We start from the raw sequence: 22,138 nt of genomic DNA, 5'->3' as shown, positions 1-22,138 counted from the left end.
TCTCTCTCTCTCTCTCAATACAACTTTGCAAGCCCTAAAGTGCAGGCGCCCATGGGTGGCGGCAGCGACATAAGGAGGTCTTTTGGCGAGATTCCCATCAAGATACGCTCCCAAATCCTCCTGCCAGATCTGTCTCCAGCCCCTCAAGTGAACCATCTTCAGGGTAACAATCCGTTGATTGGAATCAGCACATTTCCTTTGTATTCCTGAGTGTTTACTTATTTGTTCTGTTGTTCTAGATGACTTGTGTGGTTATTCTTTATTTGTTTCAAGATTTCAGGTGACGAGATCTCGATGCAGTGGCCACATTCCTAGCTTTCTTCTCCTCTGTGAAAGATTATGTCTGCTGGACTTCTGGTTTGCTGTGATCTTGCATTTGCAGTGAAGGACTTTGTGCTTCCCTATTCTGAACTTGAAAGAACTAATTTGTTCCGCTCAGTTGACTATTCTGCTATATTCCAATATGACGCCAGCAGCTTAAATTGAATGCTCACATGTTGATCCTCGATGATGGTACTAATTTTGCTCAGAGTTTGTTACCTACGGAGTTTTATTTATCTTTGCATAGTGAGAAAAAATTCCTGAATAATATGGAGTCAGAAAAACAAGGCCTGTTATCTACATCAGCTACTCCAAATGTGTTCAGGCATGTATTCCTGCTCAATATATTTGTCTTCAAATGTTGAAGTTCTGCCCTACATCGTCCTATGCATGATATTTCTGATTTCGTTGCTCGGTCCATTATAATATCTTCACATATGTTCCGTCATTTTTTATTATTATGCAGAATGTGCACATAGTCTGTTTAGTGGCTTCGCTGTCATCTGGATGTTAGTGCAACCAAGCAAATTGAACCCAATAATTTTACCTTTAATGGCTGCAATAAAAAGAGACCATGTGAAAAATTATCATTATGTTTACCTTAGTGCATTTTCCTTTTTCCTTACAAAATGTTTAATTCTATCCATGGCTGTTGGCAGTGCAGGTTGGGATATGGGATATCAGAGAAAAGTGGGCACCTCATACTTTACCATTTGTTGTACGCTAGAATGAGTACTAGACAGAGAAGCCAGTCAGTACTTCTTTTTCAAACGGTTTGTTGCTGGCTTCCTCAATGAATGGTTTCGTGAGAAATATGAGAGGTTCTTTAATTGATAGATTGCAAATAGAAGGTCTGGCCAGTTTGCTCATTCTCCGACCGATCAGCACCTGGTAGATGGCAAGGTGCAACTCCACCCGGATTACATGGTAGACCTTTGTTGGTAATTATAAGTCCCGTTTCTAGTTTATGCATGTTTGCAGCCTTTTTATTCTTACATATGACTGTCCATTTGGGTTTCAATTGTTTAAATGTAAGGTTCTCCAAAAGAGTCATTCTAAGTGTAACTTAGTTATGTCTACTTCTCATCATAATTTATTTTCAAATTATAGATTATTATTCAACATGAAATAAAGAAATTCAAATGTTGGAAGCCTACTCATCAAAGGGAAATGTTCAGGTTAACAATTGCGAGGTTTCAACTTCAGATTTTATCAACGAAAATCTACAAAGATTAATTGTAAGGAATACTTTTAAACCGGGGGTAGTAAGTGTATTCATACAATATGCTACAACTCACCATTTCTTGACAATTTTATTTAAAAGAAATGTTAACAAGTCAGAATTGTTGGTGGTGCGGTTCTATGAATTAACAGTACATTAGCAAGCTGAGTAATTTCAGTTCAAGCATGACCTTCCCTAAGTTTCTTTATTGTTCTCGACCTTTTTGCTAGACTTTTAGTGGCTCTTAGTATTTTTGTTCGAGGCAACCATCTTGCGCACTTCATTTTTTTCTTCAAGTAGTCACACTTCAATGTGCAGTGTTGATGATGCCAATTGGTATTTGATGAAAGTGGTTTACCAGCTACACAGGCTAGAAATCAAGAGGTGATTGATCATCTACGGGCTACAACAGTGCTCAGCGCTACAACTGATCGATGAATGGAGGTATTTCTGAACACATGACTATAACTTCAGATAAATTACCATTTTACATTTGTTTGCTTAATGTCATCTCCCTCTATGCAACATATGGCTACACTATAGGTTGATCTGCTGAATGTTGAGCTTTGTATATACACTTCAGATATATGTCAATGTGTGTAGGTACATCTTTATTGCTTAATTTTTTAAATTCCGTTGCTATGTACAGACCACAAGCTAACTACTCGGTATTAATCGTAGGATCATGACTATGTTCAAGGGCTCAACCCGAAGTTCGTGCAGCTGAAGGTTACAGATTTTGGTCAAACAATCTATGAGAAATGGATCCCTTGCGAAAATAATGAACATAAGCTAGACAGAAAACCATATAGACAGTGTTCTTTTCTCTGTACTATTCTAGCTAATGTGTTAAAGGGTACCTTATTTAGTTTTGTTCTCTGTATTGTGTGATGTTGTACATGTTGTGGTGAAGAAGTATATCAAAAGCACCACTTTATATTTCTTTGCTTATTTCGCTTCCTATTGTTCTAGAAAAACTGGTTTATAGTTATCTGCTTCGTCTAGGAGATTTGCTATGCTTCCAACTCTCCGTTTTTTGTTCACTAAGCAGACTAACAAAGAAAAGCTTCAGTAGAAGGAACACCCTGATATTACAGAGTTAAAGTATGCTTCAGAGTGTTATGGTTGTTCTTTTACTCTGGCTTTTCCTCCTTTGATTTACTTAAGAGTCAAAAATTTAGTTCAAAACTACCTAGGAAGGCTCAGCTTCTAACACAACTAAATAGAAACCGAATTCCTATGATGTCATATACCTAGGACTGCATGTTGCAGCATATATTACTTGACGAAAACCACAAGGGTGAAATTATGAACCATGTACTAGCTTTGCCCACGGTACCTAATTTGCAATTTGTAAACAACAACGGATCATACTATCAAATTGTTGACACATAATTTTAGTTGCTATAGCCAATAGTGAAATTGATATAGACAGTAAGCAATTTGGGGAAAGTGAATTACCTCACTTGTGCGGTTGTGTCGTTCGATTTGTGGAAGAATTGGAGCAGCTGCTCCACGCTTGCACTTGCATGCTGCAGCACATCAGCAGCAAAATCAGGGAAGATTGATAGAGAAGAGATGTGACTGGGTCCTCGAATCGTCGCCGCTGCTAGCTCCTAGCTCGCATGCCTGCTTGGGGAGTGGGGACTTGGTGGGGTTGGGGACTGGCCGGTGATGGATGGGCGCCCTGCTGGACGAGGCCGCCGCTCGCCGGATCGACTGACTCCGGCTGCTATCTCCGACCATTTGCCGCTCAATCACCGGCGGCAGGTCGGCTGCTGCCCCACCCCCACTGGCCACTTCCCTAAGCTATCGGTCTAGCGCCATGAATGCACCTAAAACGAGCAGCGGAGCACGGGAGCATGAATAAGGAAACGACAGTCACGACCGACTAGCTAAATCGGGACCCAATCAACCTAATTTTTTTTGAGAACTTTGGACACGGGGCGCGCTATATCAAGGCAAAGGCATCCGCGTCATGGCCAAGTGTGCCAGGCCCAACGCGCGACGAGAACGACTACTGGTTCATGATTTTTGTTTTGTCCGACTACTATCGTGTAATCATCTCTTTTCTTCTGTAGCTACAAAATTAAATACTTGAAACTTATACAAAACTGAACGTACTTCAAAATCTTACATTTTCAGATGTTCCTTTCTTTAAAATGGTATTATTTTAAAATGTTCATGATTTTAAAAAGGTTCATGATTAATTTTTTTTTGAGAATTGTCCATGATTTTAAAAAGGTTCAGATTTTAAAATATTCACTGAATAAAAAGGTTCAAATATAAAAATTATTCATGATTTACAAATGATACAAATTCAAAAACATTTCACCACGTAAATTGGTTCCAATTTTTTTGAAAATTTTCATGCTTCTAAAATGATATTGATTTCACCGAATATAGTGAAGAATCGTAAAAATGCAGCAAAAGAATACACAGTTGAAATACGAAAAATCAAGGAACCAATAAAAAAAGAGAAATGAAATAGAGAAAAACCCGGAAACATACTGACCTGCGTCCCATTCCAAAGTTGTTGCGGGCCGTGGGACAATATCTAAATAAGCTTAAAAATATAAGCATACGTATAAACTAATTTTCTTCTCTTGGCTTGGGAGGCCATGGCGCAGTCTTGCTCTCACTAAAACCCGCATCTCCTTGAGGGCCAAACCAAGATAGAAGGAAAATTATTCACATTAAAGATGAAAAGTATAACTTATACCTCATTTATCAGTACTTTCATAGTCTTATAACCCTGCACTATGTTGGCGGTGTGTTCATTGATTGAAGTGCCAACCTCGCCGCTGCTACTTTGTGGGGAAAACATGCATGCAGAAATTATTTATGCCATTTCCCTCCATGAAAATTCCCTCTCAAGGCCTACTCTTCTACACTTTCCAAACGCCACTCTTCAAACACACCATCATGCAAACTATCAGATGCACACTCAAAAGTAATTAAGACTAACTATGTACGCCAGAAGTTCAGCAGCACGGGCGCGGCGTGCGCCGCGCCTATACTTCCTAGTGCAGCTTATGTCTGAATAAGGGTAATCAGCTGCTATGACGTGCAACTATTTGTCCAAGGCTTCCGATGCATGAGAGCTATGGAGGGGTATGCCAATCAGGGTAATCACTAATCAGTGGCAAGGTGCGAAGGATGGATGCGGCACAGCATATGCTTTCTTGTGTCACCTCTTCTGAGTTCTAACCTTGCCTACACTCGGAAATGCCCCCGTGAAGTTGAAATAAGGCGCAGTCAAAATCTGAGCCATTCCATTGTATATAGAGATGTTCACTTTTCTCGATTTGTACGTATCATCCTTGCGCAGGGGCCATGCTAATCTTCTTTGTATCGTTCCAATTTTATCGGATGTCCCCGAAGGGACGAGATGTTCACTTATAAGGCCCGTACATATATTCACCCATATGGAAAGAATTCTCTTCTCCAAATACATTACTACTTAAAAAATCAACGCAAATTTCATGCAATAAATGTAAATAAGTTTTTGTTTGCATATTTGAATTCCTAGCAACGAACTCTTGGAAATGAGTCTAATATTTAATATTTTAAAATTTATTTGGTGAACTGGATTTATAGAGTTCTCTGTTGTTTGTGCATGTAGTGTCTATATTATGTCCATGTAGTCTTGTGATATGTCGGGCTGAATTTATAAAGTTCTTCCAAATTTGATTATACGGTACATACAATACTTTTGTTGCTTTTACTTGTAGATTTCCTTTTTCATGTGAGGTACCATCGGTCCGAATCTAGAGGAACATAGCCAGCAGCGATGGCTCAAATATCAACTTGGCGCACCCAATTCGACTTCACCAACTCCGCTTCCGCCTACACTGACGTCCAATCATTTATCCAACTCTTCTCTTTTCCAGTTCTTCGATACCGATTTCGTGTTTAGATCCATACTATCTTCATCCCAAAGTTTAAAACTTATATTATTTTTGAAAAGTCCAATCAAATAAAGTTTGATCAAACTTTTAGAAGAAGAGTTAATAACATCAGGATACACTAACTTGTCCGTTATGTGCATTTTCATACACAAAGTTAAAACTTGGGGTCCCGGGGTACACCAACTTCTAATGCGGATTCGTTTTGGTCCAATTAGCCTCCAATGGCGACACGTGCGCTGACACTTTTACTGATACCCCCCTAATTTTGTTACAAACTTGAGCTTAGTTTGTGTGTTAGACTGAGTAAGCCGTTCCCAAATCGACAGAAGCGACGGACGACCGCATCCCGTGAGACCGGCGGCGGACGGCGACCGCATCCCGTGAGAGACCGGCGGCGGAGGCACGCCTCCCTCACCGGCCCGTAGGCACTGAGAGAAGGGCCCAGTCAGCCCGCTCGCCTGAGCTCGTCCCGACGCGCGGCGAGCTCCTCCCCGGCGTGCGGCGAGTACCTCGCTGAGCTCCTTCCCGAGGTGTGCTTCCTCGACAACAGAGACTGCCATATTAGAGCAGGGCGCTGCTGCCGCCCTCCTCTACGACCTCTGGAAGGAGATCATTGGATTGCGGCGCCGGCGCGCTCAGGCTCTTTGCAGACCCGCTCGCTTCCCTCGATGGGTTGACTCCCATCTGGAAAATGAAGGAGAGTGCGAAATGGAACTCAAAATTAATATGTTTCAGGTTGCATGAGCCCACGATACTTGTTTCTGAACTTTTCCTTTGAATTTGATTTACTAACTGTAAGTGTCATCACGTGAATAACCATGTAGATGAAATAATGCTTTTGGTACAAAATTGCATATGGTGTTCACAGAAGAGAAAAACTATGTGATATTATATAATCTGAATCACCGAGGCAGAGCAATAATTTGAATAAATGAGCAAATATGTTCCAGGTTTGGATAAAAAGCAACACAAGTAGCTAACAGTACATTGTGAAAACAAAAAAACGGCATCTTGATCGTAAGGTGCTATATTTTTTTTTTTAGATAATGGGCGCTTTATTACTCAAAAGCAATTACACCCGACCTCTGCATAACTAAGATGCACACAGCCGTTCAACGAGTCTCAAAAAGTGATGGAAATAAAAAGGAGGCGAATTACATAACAAGCAGAGTGAATGTAAAAACGCCTAGGAGGAAGGCGGAGGGCCAATCCGTAGATTATGCTGCCACCCATGTTGGGAAAAAGTATCCCTCGCCGTATCCTCCAACCCTGTACAGACCTCCATAAACAGGTCTCGGTTCTCCACCTTCTGTAGAGCAGACCATGAACGGAGAGTAGCTGTGCATCTGTAAATAACCTGCCGCATCAAGGTTCTTTGCCGCCTTACGACGCATAGCCTTCTGCAACATGTCCTCGTCCGTAACCCCGGCCCCGTCCTCAGCCGTCGCGTATCGCCCACTCCTCCTTAGCTCCGGCTGGGAGGCCGGAGGGGCGGGTGGGTAGGCTGCGGACCCTGTGGGGGTCTCTCCTTCGAAGCACCAAAAAGCGTCGACGACCGTGGTAAGGAGGGAGAAGGCGGTGTAGACCCCCCTTGACCACGGTCTGAAGACGCACCCGGCTGAGTCCCCGTCGACGATATGGGAGATGGCGGTGTAGACGCCCCCACCGTCACGGAGGCACACAACAGCGCCCGCGGAAGTCCAGTAGGCACCTCCGCCGAAGGTGGCGACGTAGGACTAGAGGTCGAGCCCGGCCTCTCCCTCGTGGACGTAGCCGCGGCCGCAGCGGTGGCCTCCAAAGTGGCAACCGCCACAGCAGCTACCGGTCGCACCTCCGAAGTCGCTGCAGCCCTAGCGACCGAAGAGACCGTGTCCGCGTCAGTAGCACTACGCGTCGCCTCGACATCAACCGAAGCCGTTGCAGCAGCCTCCATGAGAGGAACGACAGCCGACGTGGTGGCAGCAGCCACAACATCCGGCAGCGTCACCTCCTTCCGCGTGGTAGCAGCCGCCACGGCGTCCTCCGGGAAAGCCGAAGTGAAAGAGATACCAGGGCCAGGCCGTCCGGCGCCCGCGTCGAAAGCCGGCGACGTCGTCGTGTCGCACGCCGCCATACCGCCTGGCGAAGCAACTGGCGAGAGCGGTGAAGTGGACGACGACGACGCAGGACGCGTACGCCCCTGCATGAAAGCACGAACCCGAGAGGGTGAAGCTGATCTGGCACCCTCCGTCGACGGTAACGGCGCAACCAACGATGGCGACGAAGCTCGCACCCTGGCTACTATCTCCTTTCCTCTCGGCGTGGACGGAGAGTGATTATATGGCGTCACCACTCTCTGAACTACTAGAGCCGTAACACCACTCGAACTCCCAGGACCTTGGGCCGTGGCATCAACATCCATTGCCCCTTCCAACTGTGTTCCCTCGGGCTGATCATCTCTGTCTTCTTCAAACCCATCAGGACCATCATCACCTCCCGCTTCCTTCCAGAAGTAAGGTCTAAACCCAGGATCAGGAACATACTGAGGTGATTGCCTCCAGAACCGCAGTCTATATCCATTGAGCTTGAGAGCAGCCACTACCTCCAAGCAAGGGACATCGTTTTCATCGTCCTCTTCCCCTTCCAAGCAACTGTGCTATATTTATTTAAACATTACATTGTGAAAACAATAAAGATCTAGGCATCATCATGTGTTGGTGCATTGTGGGTGACAGGGACCTCCTCTACACCAGCATTGAGGTCTGGTATAGTTGTTGGTTGACCACCATCACCAGGGCATGTGGCATAAGAGCCTCTTCCTCTTGCTCTCCCTGCACCCCTGTCTACCTCTTTCTGAATTTCCACATTGCATGATGAGTTTGTTTGTGGCTTCTTTCTTTTACCTCGTCCTTGGCCACTACTTGGTTGCTGCCCATCATCTCCCACATGTGCGGTAGTGTTTCTGCCTCTTCCTCTTCCCCTGCTTGGTTGGTGATCATCATTTGACACATGTGCAGTATTGTTCCGTCCTCTTCCCCTTCCCCTCAGGTTACCTCTTGAAGTAGCAGTAGTGACTCTCACTCTATTTTGTGGGATAGATTCTCTAGCAGCTTGAACAAATGAGCTTTCTTGAGGTAAAGGTCCATGTGCTTTGTTAGGTGACACATGGGCTCTCTCCTTAAATAAGAACTAGGAAAATTGCCCGTGCGTTGCGACGGGAAACATCGTGGCAGTGAAAACAGGGTTTGTCCTTAACAGTTGTTAAAGTACATAGGAAATACGTGTGTGCGTTGTTACGGGTTGTGTTTTTCTTCGGATACTTTTTACGACATTGAGAATTTCATGATTGGGAATGGATGAATTTTTTTCTATGGAGACGCAACTACGGTAAAAAGAATTTAGGGTTGCTTTTTTCAGATTGTGCTACCTTTTGTTGAACCCAATATTGCACACCAAATTGTTGCTACGATACAATAGAACAGTGTGTAGTTCCTCTTAGAACGCCTAGCCGTGGCTTTGAAGTCCTCATTCCACAAAACGAACACGGGTCGTCGATGGGCATGCCCAGCCTTTACTATTTCATAAATTCAAACCAAGACGTGCAAAAACCTATTGTGCTTTTTCAGACACAGCTTTGGTCAATCTGCGATGCAATTTGCACCATTGGCAAAATACAGTGGAATTTGTTTCGTTAAATTCTGTCGCGAGCAATCGTAGCTATCAACAATACTTGGGCACTTATGTCTAGCATCTCTGAATCAACGAACCAAGTGCACGCTAATGAATGATATTTTCACTACTCCAGTATATAGTATCACTCCAATTAGCACAAAGATGTAGATCGAGAAATGCATAAAATCTGATCTGGAATTTGCTTTTCATGTCCTTGAGAATTTGCTTTTCCTACAAAGTCCTGAACCAATAAAAATTTCTGGTTCTAATAATAAAAAGGCAGTGAATCGTGGAGAATCAGAATCGGTTCTTGCTGCAGGTGTCTAGCGATCTGGACACCGCCTTCTCGCTTCTCATGTTCTTGAGAATTTGCTTTTCCTACAAAGTCCTGAACCAATAAAAATTTCTGGTTCTAATAAAGGCAGTGAATCGTGGAGAATTAGAATCGGTTCTTGCTGCAGGTGTCCAGCGAGTCCTCGCGGTCGTATCTTCCCATTGCCCCACCTCCCCTGTACACCGTGAGCAACGCCATGACGGCCTTTGTGGCTGCTTGGCCCGCACCCATCTCGAATGCAGGGAGATACAAATCAACCGAATTCCATGTGAAGACTGTTCCTCGCATCCGGTTCCACATTAGAAAACCAGGAAGAAATCAGAGCGCCAGCGGGGTGGATTGGGAGAAATTTCCTCGGGCGGAGAAAATACGGACGGTCACCGATGAAAATACGGCTCACACCGTCTCGGAGCGCGCCTTCACGGAAGACAGTCGAAGCTCAGGCGAGCGCCCCCCGGCACCAGCCCCTCGCGTCCCCCGCCATCACCCTCCCGTCCCGCCGCATACAGACACGCTTCGTCCCCTCGCAACCTATGCCCATGATGACTAAATCTCAATTTCGAAATAGCAGTAGAGGGAATCTACCGGGGGAAGGCGGGGCGGCGCGCCGTAGGACCCAGGGGAGGCGATGCGGAGCCGGCCGGGTGGAGCGCGGAGGCGTCGCCGCCGTCGGCAGGAGAGACAAAACGAGAGCAGCCCCGAGTCCCCGACTAAGATTGAGCGCGCCACTTCGGAGACGGAGCTGCGCGGGTTGGGCAGAGGGATCTGGACTCTGGAGCCTGTCGACGGGGAGAAGAAAAATTAAGAACGAACCGGTACGTGGCAGAAGTGCGTAATATGGGATTTGGTGGGAGGGCAAAATCGTCCTAAAAAAAGTTGGACGAAAATTTTGGCAGAAACCTTAGCTCCTTTATTATTAGGTATAGAAAATACTACTGTCAGTAGAATATTATTACTTAAAAAATCTTGGAAAGATACTATTGTCACTAGATGATCACATAACAAAGAAAAACACCTCTACTCCTAACTTGTAGACCATGCTATTTTGTTGATGCATTGGGTCCAAGGCTAGGATTGTTCTTTGGGGTATTATATTCTACGAAGGAAAAGAAGAATTAATAGTACACATATGGTTGTAGTTTCCTGCATTACATCCCACAATCAAATAATACCTGAATGTATGAAGGATCATCGGATTCTACATCTTCTGGTTCTCGAGCTTCGTCTTGCTCAACTTGGATACTTGCAATGTACTTGTCATGTCCTTTCTTATTGTGGTCGGAATTTCCACAAATGGAGCAATGCATACTCACTCCATGCTTTGTGAGATGTTTTGCCCCATTTTTAATCTTCTCTTCAGGTGCCTTCCTTCTGTTCTTCTTGGGCCTTCCCATGACCTTTGTGAATAGAGGAGGATACACTTTTACTCCATTCATCTTCTCCCAAAAGGCTCTCCCTCTAAGTGGAATCAAGTTATACCCATATGCTGCCCTATAACTTCCAATACTATAATAGCTGTGAACCAAACTTTCTGGAGCAGTCATATTACTCCTACAACATGCAATTGCATGATGGCAAGGAATTTCAGATAGCTTCCATCTTTTGCAGTCGCAAGATCTTCCAGGTAAGTCCACACCATATGATATCTCAATCTCATTTGATTCCACATGATAAAGTCCATTTCCTGCAGATTTAACCCTGCAAGTTGCACTCCATTCAGTAAATTTGTCCAGTTTCTTCTTGATCTTTGGACATATTGTGCCTGGCCATTTCTCAGCTTCCTCTTGCTTAGTTTCAACCCTTTGCATTAACTTGTAAAAAATTGTTTCCAACATTGACAAAATAACCATTTCTCTAGCCTGCAAAATATAGCTGTTTTGGAATCCAAAGAAAACAAATGTCAGGAAGATATAATTTTCAAAAGTAGTGTTGTCACTAGATTGTTGTGTACAAATTGATGAATCTATTATACATGTTGAAAACTTCAGAATGATTGTTCAAAAGCATGTCACACTTAGGAAAATCACTGAAGAACGCTTTGATCCATGTGCTAGGAACCAATTCTTCAATCCACTCTTAGGCTCCTTGACTTGCGACTTTCATCTTGTCCATTTTGTGCTGCCACTTTGGTATACAAGTGGATCTGGCAATGGCCCACAAATTGTTTTTCAATACTTCTCCCTTATGCCCTGCCTTCTGAAAATTCTGGTACAAGTGTCGAACACAGAACCTGTGCTCTGCATCTGGGAAGACTTTGGTGACAGCTTTGATGAGGCCCTGCAAACCAGTAAAGAATGCATTTTAAATTCAGCAAAGAATGTAAATAAAATTCAGTATATCATGCATTTTAAATTTAGTAAAGCATGTGCATATAATTCATTTGCATACCTTTTGCTTGTCACTAATGATTGTCCATGGAGAAGTGTTAGTAATGTTCAAATCGTCCCTCAATGTGGTCAAAAACCACTCACATGAACTAGTGCACTCTACTTCAACCAATCCAAATGCAATGGGATAGATGCAGTCATTAAGATCAATACCTAGTGCAGTTAGTAGCTGACCTTTGTACCTTGTTTTAATGTGGCATCCATCCACACAAATCAAAGGCCTGCAACCACTTAGGAAACCTCTTTTCAATGCATCATATGACCAATATAATGTAGCCAAGTGGTCCTCTGTTTTGTCACCAACCTTGACCTTATTGCATGTCAGAAAAAACTTAGACCCTGGATTTGATCTCCTCAATTCTTGCCCATAATCCCACAACTGATTAAATTGGGCTGCCTCATCCCCATAGATAATTTTCAGTGCTTCTTTTTTTGCCCTTGCTAGCTTCCACCTATCTGGACACATGTTGTATTCCCTCTGCACTTTGTTAGCAAAAGTTTGCAGATCCATCTTCATATTGTCCCTGAATTCATCTAGGAATTTCTGGGTGAGAAAGGGAGCTGTCAATGTCTTTAACTTCCACACTGACTCACATGTGTGTTTTCCTTCATAAGCTCTAACAACAAAACTTGTAGTCGTGCTATTCTTTGATGCTCTAATCATCCATGGACACCCTTCTTGGCAACAAGCATTCACCCTTTTTTATTTCATTCCTTGTTTTGTTAATTTTCTTTCTATTCCTTATACTATATGAATTCAAAGCCGCTCTAAATTCATTCACATCAGAGAAGGACATGCCCACTTTGAACATAGGATTGTCCATATCAACATAAGAATTAAATGTTCGAAACTTATACTTCAACTTCTCATGTTGTTCTTTCCTCAAATTCAAATCTGCATCCTCCAGGGCATCATCATCCTCTAAGTCTTGCACTTGTATTGCTTCATTGTTGTCATTCACCTCTGTGTCCACATTATCCCTTAAAAGGTCATCATCACCTTCTTCAACTTCAAAGTCACTATCCACAAAATCAGAATCATCACTGTCTTCACTATCTTCTTCCTGGCAATAATCCTTGTAGAAGTCATCAAAATCATCTTCCACTGACTTGCTTGTGCCTTCAGCTGCAACATCTCTTGTGATGTTTTTCTTTGGATAGACTGCAGGTGGCACTTGTTGTCTTCTATTAATGATCACATCCCGCCTCAAATTCCTCAGGAAATCTGAGTGATCAACCATGAGACGAAGTGTCTTATGGGTATCTGCAGCTTTGATCATTTCCCATATATCTTCATCTGACTTGATAAGAACTAAACCCTCACAAATGGCCTTCCCTGGTAGGCACCAATAAACATGCAGCTTCTCATCAATTACATGCCCCAATTGCTTTAGTATATCTTCAATCCAGAGCAGAGACCAAGTGGTTGCAGTAGTCAATATATACTACAGTAGGTGAGGCATATTGCAAACCCTCTCCAATGCCACAGAAAATACCATTGTGTTCCATTTCCACCGAGAAGAAAATATCAGCACCTCCTACAGGACCGAATAAACAAGAGTTAACACATAAATTCAGTAACTCTTGTGAAAACTCGTTTAATCTGCAAAACTTAAATCAAAACAGCCAACTACTACACTAATCCTTAAGTCAGATGTTAACATGCAGAAATTAACTAAAAATGTGAACAATTAACTAGTACACTGATTCTTTACTGGGAGATTTAGCACAGGTATGATTCAGTAAACAATTGATATACATCAGCTTAGAGATGAGATTATATATAAGCTAGACACTCGTAAAGGCACGTGCTGAAATTTATGTGGTACCAATGTACTTGGCAAGACTGCTGGCCTGCTAGCCTAAACTACTACTCAGATTTGCTGAAGTGCAACACTGAATAAGATATAGTGCTATGCTCTCCGTTACTTCACGCCCAGACATGAACAGTAAACTGAAATTCAGTTAACACGCATGTGCACTGAAATTCAGAGTTTCAAACCACATAAACAGGGGACCGAAGCTGGAGAACACTCTGTTGGACAACATGAAGTGACAGATGAGTTGCTGGAAAAGTATCTGGCCTGCAAAAGAACATGGCATCCATCAGTTACACATGAATAAGCACAATGACACTATGAACAAGGCCAATGAATGAGCCGATCATCACCTCGTCCTCACTGAACGTCCCGACCTTGCAGATCCAGTCGAAGAGGTCGCCGCCGGCAGCTTCATGCCTTCCAATAGTGTGTTTTCCGGCTTCATTGGCCGTCAGTTATTACCACATCATGGCAAATTTGCTCAAAATCAATGACAAACAGGGGATTTCCAGACGTACAAGCAGCACAACCACACCAAATCCATCCAATCTAAGGTCGATCATCCCAACCAAAACCCTACCTAGAACCCCACCCAAAGTGTGGATACGAGATTGAAAAGAGACGGGAAAGAATCATGCCATAGTCCGGAGCCTCTTTGTTCAACGGCCGGAGCTGCGTATCGGGCGCCATTGGCACGAAAGCGGCAGCGCCCTCCTCCAACTTCAGCGGTGTCGGCGTGCGTAGGAACCGGATCATGAAGATTTCGAAGCCTCGAAAAACGTTTCGGCCCTCCGCGTCGCTCCCCGCGGGCGACGGGAGGGCGACCAACCCTAGCGCCCGAGCTCTTCTTCGCCCCTCCCCGCCGCCGCCGTCGGCGCAGGCCGCCGGGCAAAGCCCGCGCGGTGCCGGCGGCGGCGGATCTTCCTTCCCCGCGCGCGTGTAGGGGAGACGCGGGGTCTCCTCAGCAGGTGGCGGTGCTCCCAGGTCGGTGGGCTTCCGGCAGCGGCGTCTCCTTCCAGGCGGCGCGACGGCGGGTGGTGACGACGCGGTGGCGTGGCCCCTTGGTCACGGGACGGCGCAGCGGTTCGGGGCAGCGCTCGCCTGGCCCAGATCTGGGCCCTTCGGGCCCCATCTGGGTCCGGGCGGGCCGGCTCCCTGCCCGGCGGTGATCTTCTTGGCGGACGGAGGTGCGGCTGGAGTTGGGGGCGGCGAGGTCAGCGGCGCGTACGCTGCGCGTGTTGACGGAACTTCACGAGCCCGCTCGGGCTCGGCCGGGCCAGGTGGGCCTGGTCTGTTCTGTCGACGCGTCCGGCCGGCGTCTGCACGTTGGTGGTGGAGGTGGGCCCCTCCGACGTGGCTGCTGACGTGCTGCCTCCCGCTTCCGGTTGCCCTTCCTGTCCGTGCGGACCTCGCTTCGTTGGCCACGGTGAGTCGGCGGTGGTGCCTGCAAGGCCGTGGTGGCGCGTGGTGGTGGGCGGTGAGTGCGGTGGAGCGCGATGGAGCGTCCTAGACGGGGTTGCGAGGGTCGGGAGAAATCCCTGTCGGCTTTGCCGACACCGACGCGGTGACGCCTGCGGGCGCCACCCTTCCTTCTTGAAGGGCGTTGGGTGATGCTCGGCTCCCATGTCCTTGCGCGTACCGGGGAAACCCTAGGACCAATCCGGGCAGCAGCGGCATCGTCGTCGAATCCCTTCTTGAAGGTGCTGCTTGGTACGCGGGGCTCCAGAGTGCTAGGTGTGTGGTGGGAATTCTCTGGTGGGCGCAGCGGTTGCGAGACACTCCCGTTTTTGGCGATCCGACCCTTTCGGCATTAGTTTCTCTTCTTTTTCTTTTGTGTTTTCTTTTGGGCATACTTGTGCTGTTTGTCCCAGCAATTGCTACTATGTTGTATCGGTGTGTGCTATATTGATATAGCGGGGCGAAAGCCTATTTCGAGGAGTAGGAACCGGATCACAGAGTCCACGAACAGTTATGCATTTTCTACCCGTACGTACGGAATTTAGTATTGCCAGATAAAACAGGACTCATCTGCAGTTTGACACGAGCAAAGCAAGAACATTTTTTGGATTCCTATTTATGAGGGCTGTTTTCGCAAAATCATCCAGCTATCTAATGTCCATCGCGGCACTGTTTCGGACGGGATGTATTGATCAGTTTCGGACTAGCAAGTTGGTGTACCCGATGCCCCAAGTTCCAACTTTATGTATGAAAATGCACATAACGGACAAGTTAGTGTACTCCTGGTGTTATTAACTCTTAGAAGAATCTATCAACGAATATGATGTTTTATAGATACCATATAAAAAAAGTTTTATTATCTATCTAATGATATTGATTATGTAGTTAAGTTTGACATAGTTTGATTTTTCTAAAAATAATACTCCGTATAAGGCTTAAACTTTGGAATGGAGATAGTATAAATATGTCTAGACTAAATCTTTTTGTAACGAAGTGTACATAACAAAAAAAAATATCAGTGGAAAGCCAAATACAAACAACCAAAGCCAGCCTTGTTATTACCTCCGTTCCCTAGCCTACAATGTACATCTAACCCAGGCCTCAGCCAATCCAAGACAAGAAGACGCATCGGCGCTGCCGGCCAGCACGGGCTACACACTATGAGCTGGTCCGGTCTGCCGGCCGGTCTCGTATCGGAGATCGCCGACAGGATCACCGAGCACGCAGACCTCGCGCGCTTCCGCTCGGTGTGCCCATCCTGGCGCTCGGCCTCCGCGGCCCACGCCGCCGGTCGCCGCGTCCCACTGCTTCTCGTGCCCTCCCAAATCTCCAGCGTCAACCGCGGTCTTTGGTCCCTCGCCGACGACAGGATCGTGGAGATCCCCGTCCCCGCCGCCAGCGGTTTCTTCTTCCTCTTCGCTTCGCCACGCGGCTGGACGCTCGGCATGGCCCACGACGGCGCCTCGGCTAAGCTGCTGCACCCCATCACCGGGGCGTCGGAGAGCCTGCCCAAGCTGCCGCCACCGTTCTTCCGCGACGGCGATCGGAAGATCCTCCGTGACATGGTGTGGGATCGGTCGCCGGATGCCATCATGGTCTCGCCGGGAAACGGCGCGTTCTTCTGCCGGCTGCCCCCCTCTGGCGGCGGCGGATCGTGGGGTCCGGTCGCCGGGTGCTCGCTGCAGGACGCTGGCCGTGTCAGCAGCATCACCTACTGCGACGGCACGTTCTACCTCCTGGACGGAAGCACCCGCAGGGTCATGGCCGTGGACGGCACAACCTTCGCTGTCGCCGGCGTCATCGAGCCGCCGGACATGGTCTTGCCAGCCCGCTTCTGGCTCGAACCCAACTCCGTGCTCGTTGCGTCGTCCGGCGAGCTCCTTCTGATCGTCAGGACGAGCCTCTTGCTTGAAGTAGTATATCACAGCTCGGAGGGCTTTCTCAAGATCTTCCGCGCGGACGTCGGGGGCCCGGCAGCCGCGTGGTCGGAGGTCACCGACGGCAGCGGCATCGGCGACCGCGCCGTGTTCGTGGACCACTTCCGCGGGTTCTGCGTCGAGGCCAGCGAGGTCAACGGGTTGAGGAGGAACTGCATGTACGTGGCCAGAGGGTACGAGGTGGTCGACGACGACTACGGGATGGACGTCTACGCCAAGTTCACCGTCTCCGTGCTCGACCTCGCCGACCTTACCACCGAGAATCTCGAGTACGGGAACCTGAGCAAGTTCCGCGACGGTTCGCTCTGGCGGTGGCCTTCCTGGTTAATGCACTGATCCAATTCCAAACACAGATACATGCTTAATTTGATCCGAGGAAATATAGGTTGCAGAGCTGTTCGAGTTTTTTTTTTTTTGCGAAAATTCCACCGATCTATTAATAATCATCAAAAAAAGTAGTACAAAGAGACCTAAAAATAATAAAAATTACAAATAGGTCATTGGACCACCTAGCGACGACTACAGACACTAGCGCGAGCCGAAGGCGCGCCGCCGTCCTCGCCCCTCCATCACCGGAGTCAGGCAAAGCTTGTCGTAGTAGAGCTTGTTGTAGTAGACAGACGGGAAGTCGTCGTGCTAAGGCCGCAAAGGACCAGCGCACCAGAGCAGCAACCGTCGCCAATGATGACAACTGTAGATCGGAAGAGACTGACCTGAAACCACACCCGTGAACACGAAAACCGACCAGATCCCAGGAGATCCGCCGGACACACAACTCCACGCGCCCTCCGCCGATGCTAGATGCACCACCGGAGCGAGGATAGGACGGGGAGGACCTTATTCTGAGTTCAGGAAGTAGCCGCCGCCTCACCATCCTGAAGAAGACACTGAAAACAAACTAAACGAAGAACGGAAACCTTCCCGCCGGCGAGAGGCCGCGATCTGCCACGCCTCCAAGGCCCAAAGGCCACCGGAGACGGAGCAGATCGACAGCGTCGCCGGCGAGAGGGACGAAACCTAGATTGGTTTCACGATCGCCCTGCCTCCTAGAGCTGTTCGAGTTTAATCTGTAGTATTTGTTCATGCGTGTTTTTCGTTTCTAAGTTAAACACGCCAACCGGCGCGCGCGTGTATTCCTCTAAGAGAAATCTGTAGCTGACAGAGACTTTGTTTGTTCCTCCAAATGAAAGTTGTATTCTTCATTTCTTCTGTGTCCAAACCTGGCCAGTCTGCTTTGCCTTCGCTGCAAACCTTTGGCATGACAAAATCGAATAACATGATGATCTCCAATCAGAAAGTTATGGGGGTGACTAACTCTCGGTCCAGTGAGAACTAATTTATTTGTTAGTCATGTGAATGGATCACGGTTGCGACTGATGATCAACGTGAATCATGAAGTAAATCTAATTGTACGGGACATTCTCTTTTTTCAGTCGCTACCTTATTTGTAAGAATCTCAGCTGCAACTCTATCTTTTTCGATAAAGGATGCTTTATTACTTTAATAAGCAATTACATCCAGCCTCTGCATAACCAGGATGCACACAGCCGTTTTGTTGTCTCAAGTCCAAAAGGATAAATAATAAAAACTAGGTGAGATACATATATCAGAATGATGAATCATATAACGCCTAAAATGTAGGTGGGGCATCTATCCGTAGACTATGCTGCCACCCATGTAGGAAAAAAGTATCCCTCACCGTAGCCTCCAACCGTGTACAGACCTCCGTAAATAGATGTCGGTTCTCCACTCGCTGTAGAGGTAACCATGAACGGAGAATACCTGTACATCTGTAGATGACCTGCAACAAAGAACAATTTTTGTCATTAAAATCTTGTCATTTCTACATAGCCAAAGCGCTCAGATAACTGCTAGCGCCCCCACCCTAAGAAGCAACTTAAACCTTGAATCTATACCATGAAGCCAATTGCCAAAGACATTGGCGACACTAGTCGGAGGATACAAGGTAGACGCTACTTGGATGACAGACCATATAGATCTCGCGAACTGGCACTGGAAGAATAAGTGTTTGATTGTTTCGTCCTGATGACAAAAAACACACCGTGTACTTCCATACCAATTCCGCTTAACAAGATTGTCTTTGGTGAGAATAACCCCACGACGAAGATACCATCTAAAAATTTTAATTTTTAATGGCATCTTCATCTTCCAAATCTTCTTATTTTGTCAGCTGGTAAGTCAGAAAGAAGGATCGCATTGTAGAAAGATTTTACGGAAAAGGTACCATCTTGTAAGGGTATATTGCCCCTATGTGTGGTTTTGGTAATTAATGACAACCCCTATGGACTAATGGTTTCATTGAGTTTATATGAAGGAATATTCCATAGGTACTACTTGTACTCCATATGTTGGATTCAAGTATGGATGCCATGAAGATAAAGATATACCTTGTGTATTGGCATCAAGATCATCGGTTTGAAGATATATATGTGATATGATCAAGAAGATGAAATGAAGATGGAGTTCTTATGTGGAACTCAATATTAGCCATGCTCTATCTTAAGTGAGTATGAGAAGATACAAGGTTGAGTTGGGCAAGTTCAAGATGACCATCTTGAGTGGATCACATGCTTGAAGCTTGTCGTCCATTTGGTGATAATGGACATGTGAAGATGTGCATCAATGGAGCTTTCCCATCATAGTGTATGGGGGAGTATTTGTGAGTCTTCACAAAGCAACATTGATCAAGTGAGGCATTCCGGCTTGTGTAGAGCTTGAAGATTTATCATCAAGATCAAGCGGGATGCGCAAGGCAAAGGTATGACCTTGATAGGTTTTCCTTTTACCGGTCTCAAGGTGGTTGATGGGAGACCGGATTATAGGATAGATAGCCGCACTATTAAGAGGGGCTTTCGGTTGGGTAACTTGATCACATCGTCTTAGGGAGCTCAATCCTTTGCATACTTTGCATATCCTTATTGCTTCTTGGTGTTTATCTGTGTGAGGTTCTTGAGCTTGTTGCTAGCTTTACAACAAGCCCAAGTTCATCGAAAACGGAATCCGCATGCATCTTCTTTTGCGTTTTCGAGTTTGGACGTCTTCACCGTTTCTTGACGGTGGGAGACTCTCTCTCTAAAAATCTTCTAAAATGTTCTGTGAGGAGTCTCCATATTTCCAGTTTTTGTTGGGGTTCTATTCGTCGTTATCTTTCCAACAAAATTGGTTTGAGTTCGGGAGCATTAGTTATTAAAGAAAAGGGGAAAAGAATAAAAAGGAAAAGAAAAGAAAAAGGGGAGGTAGTGGTCGGTTGGCGACCGGCCTGACCGGCCCACCCGCCGGCCCACCCGGTCAGAGCCGGCCATGGCACTGATGCCAACCGGGCAGGCCGCTGTAAGGCTTCCGGTCTGGGTCCGGCCCAGCTCCCGGCTGTGACCGGCCCGCTCGGCGCCCCGCCCGGCCGACCGGCCTCCTGGCCGGGCCGGGCCTTCTTCCGCCCCCGCGTGGCCGACCAGCCTCCCCCGGCCTGCTGCCCGGCGCGGCCTTGCTATCCGCCGCCTGTGCGCGGTCGCCGCCCCGTCCGGTCGGTGGGCCGGTGATGTCTACGTTCCCCCTCCTTTCCTGTAGACAGTGTTGGGCCTCCAAGTGCAGAGGTTTGTAGAACAGCAGCAAGTTTTCCCTTAAGTGGATCACCCAAGGTTTATCGAACTCAGGGAGGAAGAGGTCAAAGATATCCCTCTCATGCAACCCCGCAACCACAAAGCAAGAAGTCTCTTGTGTCCCCAACACACCAAATAGGTGCACTAGTTCGGCGAAGAGATAGTGAAATACAGGTGGTATGAATATATATGAGCAGTAGCAACGGTGCCAGAAAATAGCTTGCTGGCATGCAGTTGATGGTAGCAGTATTGTAGGAAGTAAACAAGCAGTAGTAACTCAGCAGTAGTAACGTAAGAAAACGATGAAACAAGCGGCGATAGCGATATTTAGGAACAAGGCCTAGGGATTAGACTTTCACTAGTGGACACTCTCAACATTGATCACATAACAGAACAGATAAATGCATACTCTACACTTTGTTGGATGATGAACACATTGCGTAGGATTACACGAACCCTCAATGCCGGAGTTAACAAGCTCCACAATAATGCTCATGTTTAAGTAACCTTTAGTGTAAGATAGATCAATACGACTAAACCAAGTACTAGCATAGCATGCACACTTGTCACCTTCATGCATATGTAGGAGGAATAGATCACATCAATATTATCATAGCAATAGTTAACTTCGCAATCTACAAGAGATCATGATCATAGCATAAACCAAGTACTAACACGGTGCACACACTTCGTCACCTTTGCACACATGCAGGAGGAATAAAACTACTTTAATAACACATCACTAGAGTAGCACATAGATAAATTGTGATACAAACACATTGCAATCTTAAAGAGATATAAATAAGCACCTCACTATGCTCTTCAACAGTGAATAAGTACTTCGCGAAATATAGCCTAAGAGACCCACACGGTGCACACACTGTCACCTTTACACACGTGGGACAAGGAGTCTCCGGAGATCACATAAGTAAAACCCACTTGACTAGCATAACGACATCTAGATTACAAGCATCATCATATGAATCTCAATCATGTAAGGCAGCTCATGAGACTATTGTATTGAAGCACATAGGAGAGAGATTAACCACATAGCTACCGGTACAGCCCCGAGCCTCGATGGAGAACTACTCCCTCCTCATAGGAGCAGCAGCGGTGATGAAGATGGCGGTGGAGATGGCAGCGGTGTCGATGGAGATGGCGGTGGTGTCGATGGAGAAGCCTTCCGGGGGCACTTCCCCGCTCCGGCAGGTGCCGGAACAGAGATTCCTGTCCCCCAGATCTTGGCTTCGCGATGACGGGCGGCTCCGGAAAGGTTTACGTGGGTTTCGTCGTACGCCTCGATGTTTTCGATCCAGGGGCTTTTTATAGGCGAAGAGGCGGCGCCAGGGGGTCGAAGGGCTGGCCAAACCCTAGGGGGGCGCGGGCCACCCCTAGGCCGCGCCAGGGCATGGTGTGGTGGGCCTGTGCCCCCTCTCTGGCGGTTCTCGTGTGTTCTGGATGGTTCCGGGAAAAATAGGAA

The 22,138-nt window shown here is 46.6% G+C and overlaps 1 protein-coding gene and 1 non-coding gene across 2 annotated transcripts; one reads left to right on the top strand and one right to left on the bottom strand.

Moving 5' to 3' along the window:
• Positions 1–4,828: 4,828 nt before the first annotated feature.
• Positions 4,829–4,931, bottom strand: LOC124650668. Its single transcript, XR_006987099.1, has one exon. It is a non-coding gene; the product is annotated as a U6 spliceosomal RNA (small nuclear RNA).
• Positions 4,932–16,264: 11,333 nt separating this feature from the next.
• LOC124648650 lies at positions 16,265–17,377 on the top strand. Its single transcript, XM_047188371.1, has one exon. The coding sequence runs from the start codon at positions 16,265–16,267 to the stop codon at positions 17,375–17,377; it is 1,113 nt and encodes a 370-aa protein (XP_047044327.1).
• The last annotated feature ends 4,761 nt before the right edge of the window (positions 17,378–22,138 follow it).

This window comes from Lolium rigidum, chromosome 4, assembly GCF_022539505.1.
Source record: "Lolium rigidum isolate FL_2022 chromosome 4, APGP_CSIRO_Lrig_0.1, whole genome shotgun sequence".
In the NCBI taxonomy this organism is placed as follows: Eukaryota; Viridiplantae; Streptophyta; class Magnoliopsida; order Poales; family Poaceae; genus Lolium; species Lolium rigidum.
This window is presented reverse-complemented; position numbering and strand designations above follow the sequence as displayed.

Coding starts and splice junctions, on each gene's coding strand:
- LOC124648650 (XM_047188371.1), top strand. CDS start 16,265: ATGAGCTGGTCCGGTCTGCCGGCCGGTCTCGTATCGGAGATCGCCGAC.